Source organism: Branchiostoma floridae, chromosome 6, assembly GCF_000003815.2.
Source record: "Branchiostoma floridae strain S238N-H82 chromosome 6, Bfl_VNyyK, whole genome shotgun sequence".
Taxonomy (NCBI): Eukaryota; Metazoa; Chordata; class Leptocardii; order Amphioxiformes; family Branchiostomatidae; genus Branchiostoma; species Branchiostoma floridae.
In genome coordinates this window covers 9,159,088-9,171,422 of record NC_049984.1, presented here as the reverse complement: position 1 = coordinate 9,171,422, position 12,335 = coordinate 9,159,088, and the positions used below count along the sequence as shown (strand labels likewise).

Genomic DNA, 12,335 nt, shown 5'->3' with positions numbered 1-12,335 from the left:
CTCGCGTTTGACTTGACCCGGCAGGTCGAATTTTGTGTCCGGGAGGGGTTTTCCGGAGTTATATCTTCTGAACGGCTGGTGCTGGCGCGTTGATATTTGGCACATGTGTCGGCGGTGGCTGAATAATGCTCAATTTTGATTTTGGCGCCCTTGGTGCTTGAACTTGACATTTTAGGTTACCTTTTGTGCGGGCACGGGGCGTGCGCTGTATCTCCGGAACGCAAGGTGCCATTGTGTTGCCATTTGGTACGTGAGTTGTTTGTGGTGTCCTGGTGGTCAGGTTTGATTTTGGGCCTCCTAGTGCTTGAACTTGATACTGTATAGGTTGACCCTGTTTTAGTGTGGTTGGGGCATCCTCCCAATATCTGCTTGGTTTTAAAAACAGATTATGGTTGGGTGTAGAACCATCATCTGGCCTGGGCCACCTTCAATGTATCAGTTTACTTAGTGGCACTGACAGTTTGCCAGATGACGGGAGTGTGCCAGATTATATATCTGTTGGTCAGGTATAATTGGAGTTTGCTTATTACTCTTTGTGGTGTTTCTAGAGCTGTATAGTACTGAGTTTTAAGTTTCGGTACAAGTTCCTTTACCCTGTTGGCAATCATGGTTGAACTTGAACTTAAACAGAAGAAGATGCAATTTTCTAATGTGGAGGAGAACTGTATAGAGTGTGGGCATAAGAGAAAGGTATGTGTATGATTTGTCCTGTGTTTCTTTTTGTTTCTTTGGTAATGCCATTTCCATACTGTATACAGGTAATTTGTTGTTTTGGGCTAGTCATATTCGCTTGGTTTTTGGGCCTGCTTAATCTATGGTACAGGCAGGGTTAAGTGGTGGAGGCTTAGCTTTGTTCTGTTTTGAATTCAGTATCGTTTGTTGCATTTTGTCGCGGCAAATATATGATGAAATTCCCCTTCTAAGCAACTGCTCATTGGTTTGCGGGGATGTTTGCTGGGTGTTTGCTCTGACTACAACAGCTTCTGAACTTTTCAAAGCTTCCATTGCCAGCAGCTTGCCATCTATAAATGGGATTGACAAGGACATTTTTCATAGTAAATTGTGCTGTTAAATTTGGCTTAGATACTACAGGAGATTTAGGTTTGGGTTGGATGGATTGAATGAAAATATCATACCACCCTGGGGACTAACTGTTGCTGCTGCTTGGGGGCTACCACTATTCATATTGTCTAATGTCTATGGAACTACAGATAAAAGTATCATTGGTCAAATTATGCGAGTAACATTCCGATGTCAAGTGAATAACACCCCAGAAATAAATCTTTAATGAATATCATTGGAAGAACACAAACCAAGGAGACTTAGCAGCTGCATTAGGTCAGTACATTGAAATAGGAAGATATTAGTATATCATGTGACAGAGTAACTACATGTGCATGGGCCATCTGAGACAAAAAAAGGTAGCGTCTCAACAACTTCAAAGTACTGTGGTTGGTTACATACTTAAGAAATCCAAAATAAGTAATGTTCATCCATGTCCAAACTTACAAATTCAGAAAATGGAATTTCAGAGTCAGACTAGCTTTTGCATGGTGCACAACCAACACGGTAAAAAGCTCATTTTTCCAACCACGTACCACAGACAAAAAGGCAAAAATACACAATAGGTCTACAGAAACCCAATACATTTCATGCAGGCCTGAGGTCTACGAACTCTTGTTTTGTATTGTGTTGTGTTGCCTTGTGTTGCCTTGTATCATGTGCTGTGTTGTGTTGTATAGTGTTATATACATTGTGCTGTGTTTTGTTTTGTTGTGTTGTGTTGTGTCATGTCATGTTGTGTTGTGTTCACCCAATACTTGGTGTTTCCCAGTAAATGACCTGGCCAGCTTCGAGGCCTTCACAAATTGGAGGGCTGCAGAGACGGAGTTCTACCTCCGATGGAAGACTGATCTGTTCAAGGGTGAATTCAAGGTACCGTAACACGCTTCAATTCTGAAACGTCTGACCATTTCCAAAATCATATCCTGTTGCTTGAGTTCCGGGTAACTGCTTTTTGGCTTATCGTATAACATGGATGTCTAACCTTCATCAATGCTTAAGAGCAAATGTCTGTAAGGATCAAACAATGGTGGCAAAGGTCAAAAAATAGATTTGGCTCATATTTTGCACAGTGATAGTACTTGGTCCACAACCCCTCAAAATAGCTTTCTTTTAGATCAAAACTCCTTGTTGCCATGGTAATGGGCAAACAAAGTTTTCTGGCCATTTTCCCCAATTTTCGCATCTCAAAAACACAGAAATCAGCATATTTTACGGCACTGTCTCGGCAATACCTTTAAACCTATCATCAAAACAAAACAAATCTAAATAGACCAACATTTTGGCTTTTTAAAAATTGTTGTGAAATTTCCAAAGTCGTACATTTTCGTTCTTGGGCAGCCTGAAAACAGTGCAATGTTTCAAGCTTAAAAAAAAATTGATTTTTGGCCCAACTTTGTAACGCTATAAGTGCCAATCTGGTAATTTTTTTGGCTTGAAATTTGTACCATATATAGATCATTAGAATATCTATCAAATGCATTGTTGCAAAGTTTGGGGTCTTGTTTGGTTGTCACGTGACTGTCCCCTAAAGTAGGCCACTTTTTGTGTTTGGCGAAAATTGTGAACTTTAGCCATGTTTAAAGTACGCTACGTGAAGAAGTAAAATATATTTCTAAACCAACTTCTTATCAAATGTGGATCTATGTATTGCCTATCAAATAAATGCTTGTAGAGTTTCGGGTCATGACGTTCAGTTACGTGGTTGTCCCTGAAAGCAGGCCATTTTTTTGCATTTGACGAAAATTGTGAATTTTAGCCATGTTCAACGTACGCTACGTGACGAAGTAAACAAGGATTCTTATTCAACTTCTGATCAAATGTACATCTATGTATTGTCTATCAAATAAATGCTTGTAGAGTTTCGGGTCATGACGTTCAGTCACGTGGTTGTCCCTGAAAGTAGGCCATTTTTTTGCAATTGACGAAAATTGTGAATTTTAGCCATGTTCAACGCACGCTACGTGACGAAGTAAACAAGGATTCTTATTCAACTTCTGATCAAATGTACATCTATGTATTGTCTATCATATAAATGCTTGTAGAGTTTCGGATCATAACGTAAAGTCACGTGGTTGTCCCTGAAAGTAGGCCATTTTTTTGCATTTGACAAAAATTGTGACCTTTAGCCATGTTCAACGTACGCTAGATTGCGAAGCAAAATAAAGTTCTGATTCAACTTCCTGCCAAAGGTAAATCTATGTATTGCCTGTCAAATGAATACTTGTAGAAAATTAGATCATGAAGTAAAGTCACGCAGTTGTCCTTAAAAGTAGGCCACTTTTTTCATTGGACGAAAATTGTGAATTTTCAAAGTACGCTACGTGTACCCTGGTATCCAGCCGTATTATAGTTCCCGAGTCTCTTTTGTCCTCTTCGCAGATACATATTTCACTCGTTCTCATTGAATTGAAAATAATGGCCTTATTGACTACATCATTTAGGTATAAGAGGATGTCCCTAGGGACACTTAAAAAGTGGGCAGCTTTTTTACACCAGGTCAAATAGAAAGCTTAGAAAGCTTCGAACAATGCTAACGTTCGTTACAGTCATTTCTGTACAACATTTTGTTATACCCCCTTTCCACTAGGACGGCGCTCTCACGGCGCTCTCTCTGCGACCTCAAATTTGGAAGAGCGCGGTGAGAGCGCGCTGGGGTCGCCGGAGTGATTCCACTTGAGCAGTTTTTCTGGCGTCGCGGCGCTCTCACGGCGCTCTGGCCAATTTTCCATCGCAGTGAGAGCGCGGTGAGAGCGCCGTCTTGTGGAAAGGGGGCCTTAGGTGGGGTACAAATGGCAGTCAACAATCCTTCCTTGCTTCTTTAGAAAGCCAGAAAAACTGTGCAGCGTCACAAAATTAAAACAGTCATTTCTTGTCTTATACGTGGATAATATAACAGTGGCAACTGGCAACCATCAAACTGGTGGTGGTAACGTTTGTTACCGAATTTGGCAACAGGAATAACCCACCTCACACAGCCTCCAAGATCAGTGACAGTACCGATCTGGCGTTATCGGGCAAAGGGCCTGCTCAGCTGGTTTCATCTACCGAACAATCATTCTGGGAACTGAATTGTTACATTTTTGGCTACTACTTGAATTCTTCGTTTGTTATCAGGCGACAACCATTTTTTACGGGGGTGAAATTCCACCCGTGGCTAAGATAATCTTCCAAGCCATCAACCAAAATGAATCTTTTGGAAAACATTCCAGGGATTGTGGAAAAATGAAGGAACCTGTGATTTTGTCTAAAATTTGCTGCAAATCAAGTCGCAAAAGCAGGCGACAGCATTTTTACATTTAAATGAGAACGAGCCATTTTGCGAAGAGGACAGAAGAGACTCGCGATCGGGAGCTATAATATAGCTTGATACCAGGCTACACTACGTGACGAAATTAAGAAGAATTCTGATTAAACTTCTGGTCAAATGTACATCTTTGTATTCTTAATTTTCTTTCTTCGAATAAATGCTTGTCGAGTTTCGGGTCATGACAATTAGTCACATAGTTGTCCCTGAAGCCAGGTCACCTTATGTTCTCAACAAAAATTGTGAATTTTAGCGCATTATAGAACATAGCTGAATTTAAAACGACATCTTAGTTACATTATCAAAATTGATATTTACAATTATAACAGAGTCTTTAATTTATTACTGTAAGCCCATTATCGGTCATTGTAGTACCAATATGATATGCATTGGACATTGACAATGTTAAAAGAAAGAAACTGTTCAAGAGGCATCTTCTCTAAAGTAACAGAACCTCCTAACAGCATTTAGCTAACTATCTGCCCTACTTTAGGGAGCAACTGCACCGCAAAGAAAGACGACCCCAAGCCTTACTAACACTCATTCAACAGACAATGTTAAGGGCTACACATGATCGGAGTCAGTGCCAGTAAAGTATTTCAGTTCCCCAATTCGACAGATTTAACTACAGCCCTATATGGTGATTTCTGGCCAAAAGCAAAATTTGACCTACTTTCAGGGACAACCACGTGACTAAAAGTCACGATCTGCAACTCTGCAAGCATTCATCTGATAGACAATACCTAGATGTACATTTGACTTGAAGTTGAATAAGAATTCTTGTTCACTTTGATACCCAGCGTACTTTGATCAAAGCTAGAATTCACAATTTTCGTCAAATGCAAAAAATGGCCTACTTTCAGGGACAACCACGTGACTGAACGTCATGACCCGAAACTTTGCAAGCATTCATTTGATAGACAATACATAGATGTACATTTGACTAGAAGTTAAATAAGAATCCTTGTTTACTTCGTCACGTAGCGTACGTTGAACATGGCTAAAATTCACAATTTTTGTCAAATGCAAAAAATGGCCTACTTTCAGGGACAACCACGTGACTAAACGTCATGATCCGAAACTCTACAAGCATTTATTTGATAGACAATACATAGATGTACATTTGATCAGAAGTTGAATAAGAATCCTTGTTTACTTCGTCACGTAGCGTACGTTGAACATGGCTAAAATTCACAATTTTCGTCAAATGCAAAAAAATGGCCTGCTTTCAGGGACAACCACGTAACTGAACGTCATGACCCGAAACTCTACAAGCATTTATTTGATAGGCAATACATAGATCCACATTTGATAAGAAGTTGGTTTAGAAATATATTTTACTTCTTCACGTAGCGTACTTTAAACATGGCTAAAGTTCACAATTTTCGCCAAACACAAAAAGTGGCCTACTTTAGGGGACAGTCACGTGACAACCAAACAAGACCCCAAACTTTGCAACAATGCATTTGATAGATATTCTAATGATCTATATATGGTACAAATTTCAAGCCAAAAAAATTACCAGCTTGGCACTTATAGCGTTACAAAGTTGGGCCAAAAATCAAATTTTTTTGGAGCTTGAAACATTGCACTGTTTTCAGGCTGCCCAAGAACGAAAATGTATGACTTTGGAAATTTCACAACAATTTTTAAAAAGCCAAAATGTTGGTCTATTTAGATTTGTTTTGTTTTGATGATAGGTTTAAAGGTGTTGCCGAGACAGTGCCGTAAAATATGCTGATTTCTGTGTTTTTGAGATGCGAAAATTGGGAAAAATGGCCAGAAAACTTTGTTTGCCCGTTACCATGGCAACAAGGAGTTTCGATCTAAAAGAAAGCTATTTTGAGGGGTTGTGGACCAAGTACTATCACTGTGCAAAATATGAGCCAAATCTATTTTTTGACCTTTGCCACCATTGTTTGATCCTTACAGACATTTGCTCTTAAATTCTGAATCACTTTCTGGTACACGATTTGTTTTTGATTTAAATTTTAAAGTGCTCAGGTCACTAAAAGTCAACATTTTCTGATTACATTCAGAAATAGCGGTATTATTCAATGAAAAAAGAGGTTTGTACAATATATGCACCCTTGTAATGTTCTTGAATATTGAATCTCACAACTCATGATCATACTGATTTTTGCCATTAGGTAATCAAATTTATTTCTGTTCGTGACTTCATAGCAAAAATGGCAGACAATTTAGAACTTGCAAAAAAAACTTTTTTTAAAGTTTGCATGCACTGTTTGAAATATTTCTTACAGTCAAGAGGAAAGATCTGAGCAGGAGGGATACATGTATTTTGGATATTTTAAATGTAAGAATAGATGTTGGATATACTTTGTAGTAGAAAAACTGCTGATACTTGTGTTTGGCTGTTGACTCTTCTGTAGGATGTTTTCATCGTAGATGCGGTACTGTTGGATGACTTTCGGAAAGTATTCTGGTCAATTAGGTAAGTTCCACATGTATATTTCCAAGAATCTGATGTCTTGGTCTTGAATAAAATGGTCCTGATGCTTTTATTGATTTACAGTACATTTTTTCACAGTTTTCTTTTTGTGATTTGTTTCATGATGAAAATCTCTCTTGTTGCTGTGCAGTGCACCATCTAAACTGGTACCAATGGCGTTGAGTGAAGGTAAGCATTGGTTGCATTTCTTGATAATTCTATGAATGTGAACACATACTCAAGCCACATTACATTTTGCTACCCTTTTCTTGTCTTCTTGTCATTTTTTCCTTGTTTTTGTCTTTTCCTTGTCTTATTTGTGTCCTGCTACAATTTTGATAAAAAAAGGCCACTTGATACATTCTACAATCAACAGTTTGACAACATTTGTAAAAGATGTTTGATACGGTAGGAACCCCCACCTTGTGATATACTACGATAAGTATGTTGCAAATTCTTGCAAAGGGACTTATTGCATGCTGGTAACATGAAAGGGGACAGTGTATACGACTATCTGTAAAAGAGTTCCGTAGCAAAAAGAGAGCATCAACTTGTAATGGGTGTCTATAAGAAGCCATGACAAATGTAACCAATAATAAATCACATATTAAAGTCTAAAGGAAATCTACCCAGCTCTAGATGCTTGCAATCATTTCGTATAGCAATGTGACTCCTCTTCATCATTTCATTTGCATGTATTATCATTCCCTTTGGAGGACAAGCAAATGCACTGTGTCTTCTATCTGCTGTGTTTCCTGCACCACTGACCTCTCTATGACTAATTTTGTTTTTACCCTCTCTGGAAAACATTATTGTATTTTTATCATTCTCAGACTGATGTGTGTGTTGGGACAGCATTTGTGGAAAATATAGCCGTCATATTATTTTGTTTTGCTTTGCTTTGTTTTATTTGCTGAGTCTATTTGTTTCTTGTATACTGTGCTGTATGTTTGTATGTATTGTATTGTAAGTTAAGATAAAATCCAGTAACTATAAGCACGTTTTCACAATGCCCCCCAAAACATAACTTCATATTAAAAAATGTACAATTGACTGTGTTTTATATCTCAGCAAGGGCACTGGTACAAAATGGGCAGATTTGGGGTGGAACGAATCTTCCCTTCGTATTCAGACCACCGAAAGATCCGAGTATGTGGACGGTTCTTCCACTTTTATGTCGGTTACAAGACTGCTGGCAGGGGTCCTGCTTTCCTCCTTAACTTTTTTCTCTTACCTAAAAGCATGGAGATAAGATGCTGCTTATCTGTTTCTTTCGAATCTGGCAAAATAGGATGCTGTTTGCATATGGATTAACAGTATCATTTAGTCATTAGTTCTATGTTTTATGTATTACCGATATGTTATATAGGATTATGTTGATAGTCTGAAATATTTTTATGCTGTATAAGGTTGTCAAAATTTGTGAATGTGAATTACTAGTAATTTGTTTTGGGGAGATCAACCAAAGCCAATATGTCAGCATTGGAGAGCATGTTATAATCTTTCCGGATACACGAGTAATATGTAACATTAGTTATGTATATACAAAAATGCGTAAATGTTGAAAAAATGTTTTTGGTGCCTGGAACATAAAGACCTTTTGCCTGTTCTTCATACTAAATTTCATTAGCATCTGGCATGGATATGTATGTTTCAGATGAACGATGAAGTCTAAGTTAGCCTGTGACAAAAATATCTGGAATTGAAATAATGTACCTGTCTTATGTTTTCATATTATATAGAAGTAGCTGAGATATTTCATCTGGCTGTGAGTTAAAAATGCTATACCTCCATTTTGTGTTGGGTTTGTGCTGCACAGGATCATTTGAAGCTGGGCAGAACTGTTGGTGTTTCGAAGCCAGCAACAGTCTTGGCAAGATCACAGGCAAGGTCGTCTGGGTAAGTCAAATCCACTTAGGCCACAGCAAGTAAATTCTATGGATGACATCAGCGCGCGCATTAATTTTCGCCTGATTTCAGAAAAAAAACAAGATTTTTTTTCTTCTGCAGGGATGGTTAACATGACGATAAAGTACAAAAATGAGCAAATATGTTGTGTTGTAGCCTAATAACTGTACTTGTAGAGGTGACACTTGCGAGGTACGCAGGACTGTAGTTGTAGAAATAAAAGTTGTAAAAATGACACCAGTATGGAAGCCATGAGTGTGGATACCAACTTTGTTGGTGATGCCAGTCTTACCACACTAGTGTCACTTTTACCACACCAGTTCATGTCTTGAATACGGGAATGAATGCCTTGTTGGCTCTGATACCATGTTTTGTCCCTTTAATTCTTGTTACAACATTCATCACAACTTAATGGTACCTATTTTTGATAATGTACCCATCTTGTTTTTTTTTTGCCCTATCGCACTACTTTTGCAGTCTGCAGAGGATGTCATCCATAAAATTTACTTGCTGTGGCCTTAGAAAGGAAAGAGCCTTGTAATGCTCAGATAGTGTTCATGAAATATTGATGAAGGCCATTATATCATATGATCCTTTTAAATCAAGTGTGACCTCCAAATGAACCAGGTTTTTCAGGTGTATTTCTACATCTTCACCCAACTTATCAACATTGATTAACCCAACTCATTAACTATCAACAAGTCAATATGCCATGTATAGTAGAGTGAATTGTATATAGTAGAGTGAATTCATTCCTCAAGCTACTGACATCTTGCACACTGCAGTCGCCCCTCAATAAGACATTAGGAGCCAGGTAGGACACCAGGGCAGAATGCACTGGAAAGGTACATAAGTACAAACTTCATTAAGCCTCTAACCACTGAAGAAGGTGTACATAGTGAGCCCAGTTTGGTTGACAGGCTGAATAAAAGTTCAAGACTTGAACTCTGCAGCTCCAGATGTTTTACTGAGGGACGACTGCAGTGTGCAAGATGTCGGTAGCTTGAGGAATTAATCCACTCTACTATATACAGTCAAACCTGCCCAAGCGACCACCTCTTCTCAGCGACCACCTGGCCATTTCGACCGCTTTTTCTCGGTCCCGATTTATTTTCCCATTGACGTAAGCATTAAGCGACCTTTTCTCAACGACCACCTGGCCAATGCGACCGCGACCGGCCCAAATTAGGACTCATAACGACCGCATCATTCTCAAAATTGAGGTTTTCATCGATTTTTTATGATAACTAGCGCGATTTTGTGCCGAAATCGGCCAGCTTGCGTCGGATTTTGGGGTTGAATTTACAGTTTACATTGTGCGTGTTGTATTTGACATTAAAGACCTCGCTTCTTTGCGTGCGTGCAATGTGCTTGCTATTTTCCATTAAACACAACGGAAACCATTTATATTTTGCATCGGGCATGTTTTGAGTCGATACTCTTCTCAGCGACCACCTCTCCAAATCGACCGCTTTTTTCCGGTCCCCCGGGTGGTCGTCTTGAGCAGGTTTGACTGTACAACAAAGGACTGTGTATTAGGCGTGACACATCCAACCGGGACCTACTGGAAGCTAATGAGAAGGCCTTGGCCTGGCTGCAGTCCTGTTATGGAACGATATGATGATGAACAAGTAACTTTTCTGTTGTTTTGTTAGGATGAGGAGAGAGAGAGGTACCAGGTGTTCCAGGTGTACTTCCACATCACCACCAAACTTATTAACTCTCATTAACCAAACTCATAAACCAACAACAAGTTAACTTGTCTGTTGTTGTGTTAGGATGAGGAGAGGGAGAGGTACCAGGTGTTCCAGGTGTACTTCCACATCACCACCAAACTTATTAACTCTCATTAACCAAACTCATTAACCAACAACAAGTTAACTTGTCTGTTGTTGTGTTAGGATGAGGAGAGGGAGAGGTACCAGGTGTTCCAGGTGTACTTCCACATCACCACCAAACTGATCAACAAAGTCTTTGGAACAAACTACTGATGAACAAGTCAGGGACAATGCAGTGGTGGTGGTGTGAACATGAGTGTGCAAAAAAGTCATAGCTGGCTGGTGTATGATGTATTGAAGACTTCAAGCTAGGTTGGGTATGATCACAACTGAATCCAAGGGCTTGTTTATAATTGACACTATATGATGTACTTAAAAAAACAGTAATGAACATTGCAATACATACCAGAAAGTAAAAAAAAAATTATTTTTGAGGTTCTGATATAGCAAATATAAAATGTATGCTGCAAGATGAATTACTTAGTACAGCAGAATCCAGTTAATTGCACACCGGATAATTGCACACTTCTGTTAATTTAACGAAATCCCCAAATCCCATGGTGGTGCGGTCCAGCTTAATAACTTTGCTTTGTTGCACCATTTGGATAATTGCACAAAATACACTGGCAGATGGGGTGTGCAATTAAGCGGCTTCCACTGTGCCCTTTCAGGTTTCTTATTTTCTCAAACAGATTTTGGTTAAGCTGTGCAATACTTCTATCACTTCTTACATTCCATTTGCTACTTAGTTTTTAACATATCATGGAGGCACTGTATGTTGATAGCCATGTAGTCTCAAAACTTCAACCAAGATATGGTGTTTTTTCCAAATCAGACCTTCTCTTGTATCTGATACTGGCCTCTAATGATTCTCAACATTTTGTTTTTCTATCATGGTTTTGTCAGCCATACGCAATTATAAAGCACTTCAGAAATCAATTTACATGTAAGATCTACTTTTTTCAACGAGAAATCAGTGCATGTGGTTTGTTTTGTTTGCACTCTCACAAATGTGTTACAGTGTATTTGTATAGGTAGTGCTAGTTAAGCACAAGCAAAGACATTATATTGTTGTTGGCACGAGTGTCAACATTAACTGTGTATACTAGTATTGCAAAGTATATAGCAATATAGATATATGTGTATATATATATTACCAGTGCCTTATTCGGCTTACTACTAAATGTACAGTGTTGACGTGGCTTTGATAGGGCTAGAGAGATATTATTATGTGCGTGGGCAGGTTGTTTTCATTTTCTTTTTGTTAAAAGTTGCCCCATTACTGAAACTCAACACATGATACATGGAAATATAGTGTCAGATAATCAACCTGTACATCAAACCAACTTCAACAGGTAACAATCTACTTCATACTTTCCCAACACAATAGCCAAGACATTGTATTATGCTTATTTTTCAGTACCACTGATTTTTCAGTGGTAATAATAGGCAGCAGTTCAATGACAGATGAATTAGGTGAAAAGGTGGAATAACTGTTAGTCTTACAATTGTTATATCTCAGCTGAGACTTTAGACAAAATTGGAGTTGGAGAGCAAGAGAACAAAGATAGATATCACCCAGGCTTATGTGCACACACACATACACACACACACACTAACATACAAAATGTATAAAGCCTTGTTTGCAGTCACAGCAAATCCACCTTTCAGGCCTCAGCAAAAAGATACATGTATGTAGAAGAAAGCTAACCCTGTTGGAGAATTGTTACAGTTTCATGGCAAGGTGAAACACTGTCCATGACAAAACACTGCAAATGTTCCAAACAAGGCTAACATAAGCTGTTACATTAATATCACTATACATTGT

The 12,335-nt window shown here is 38.7% G+C and overlaps 1 protein-coding gene across 1 annotated transcript in view; it reads left to right on the top strand.

Moving 5' to 3' along the window:
* LOC118418476 (F-box only protein 15-like) overlaps window positions 1-11,424 on the top strand; it is a gene marked incomplete in the record, with an annotated part of 19,870 nt that extends 8,446 nt beyond the window's left edge. The window contains 6 exon segments of the mRNA XM_035824418.1: window positions 1,835-1,935; window positions 6,763-6,824; window positions 6,973-7,010; window positions 7,893-7,970; window positions 8,641-8,720; window positions 10,508-11,424. Coding sequence (XP_035680311.1) covers window positions 1,835-1,935; window positions 6,763-6,824; window positions 6,973-7,010; window positions 7,893-7,970; window positions 8,641-8,720; window positions 10,508-10,582 — 434 coding nt within the window.
* Between the last annotated feature and the right edge of the window lie 911 nt (window positions 11,425-12,335).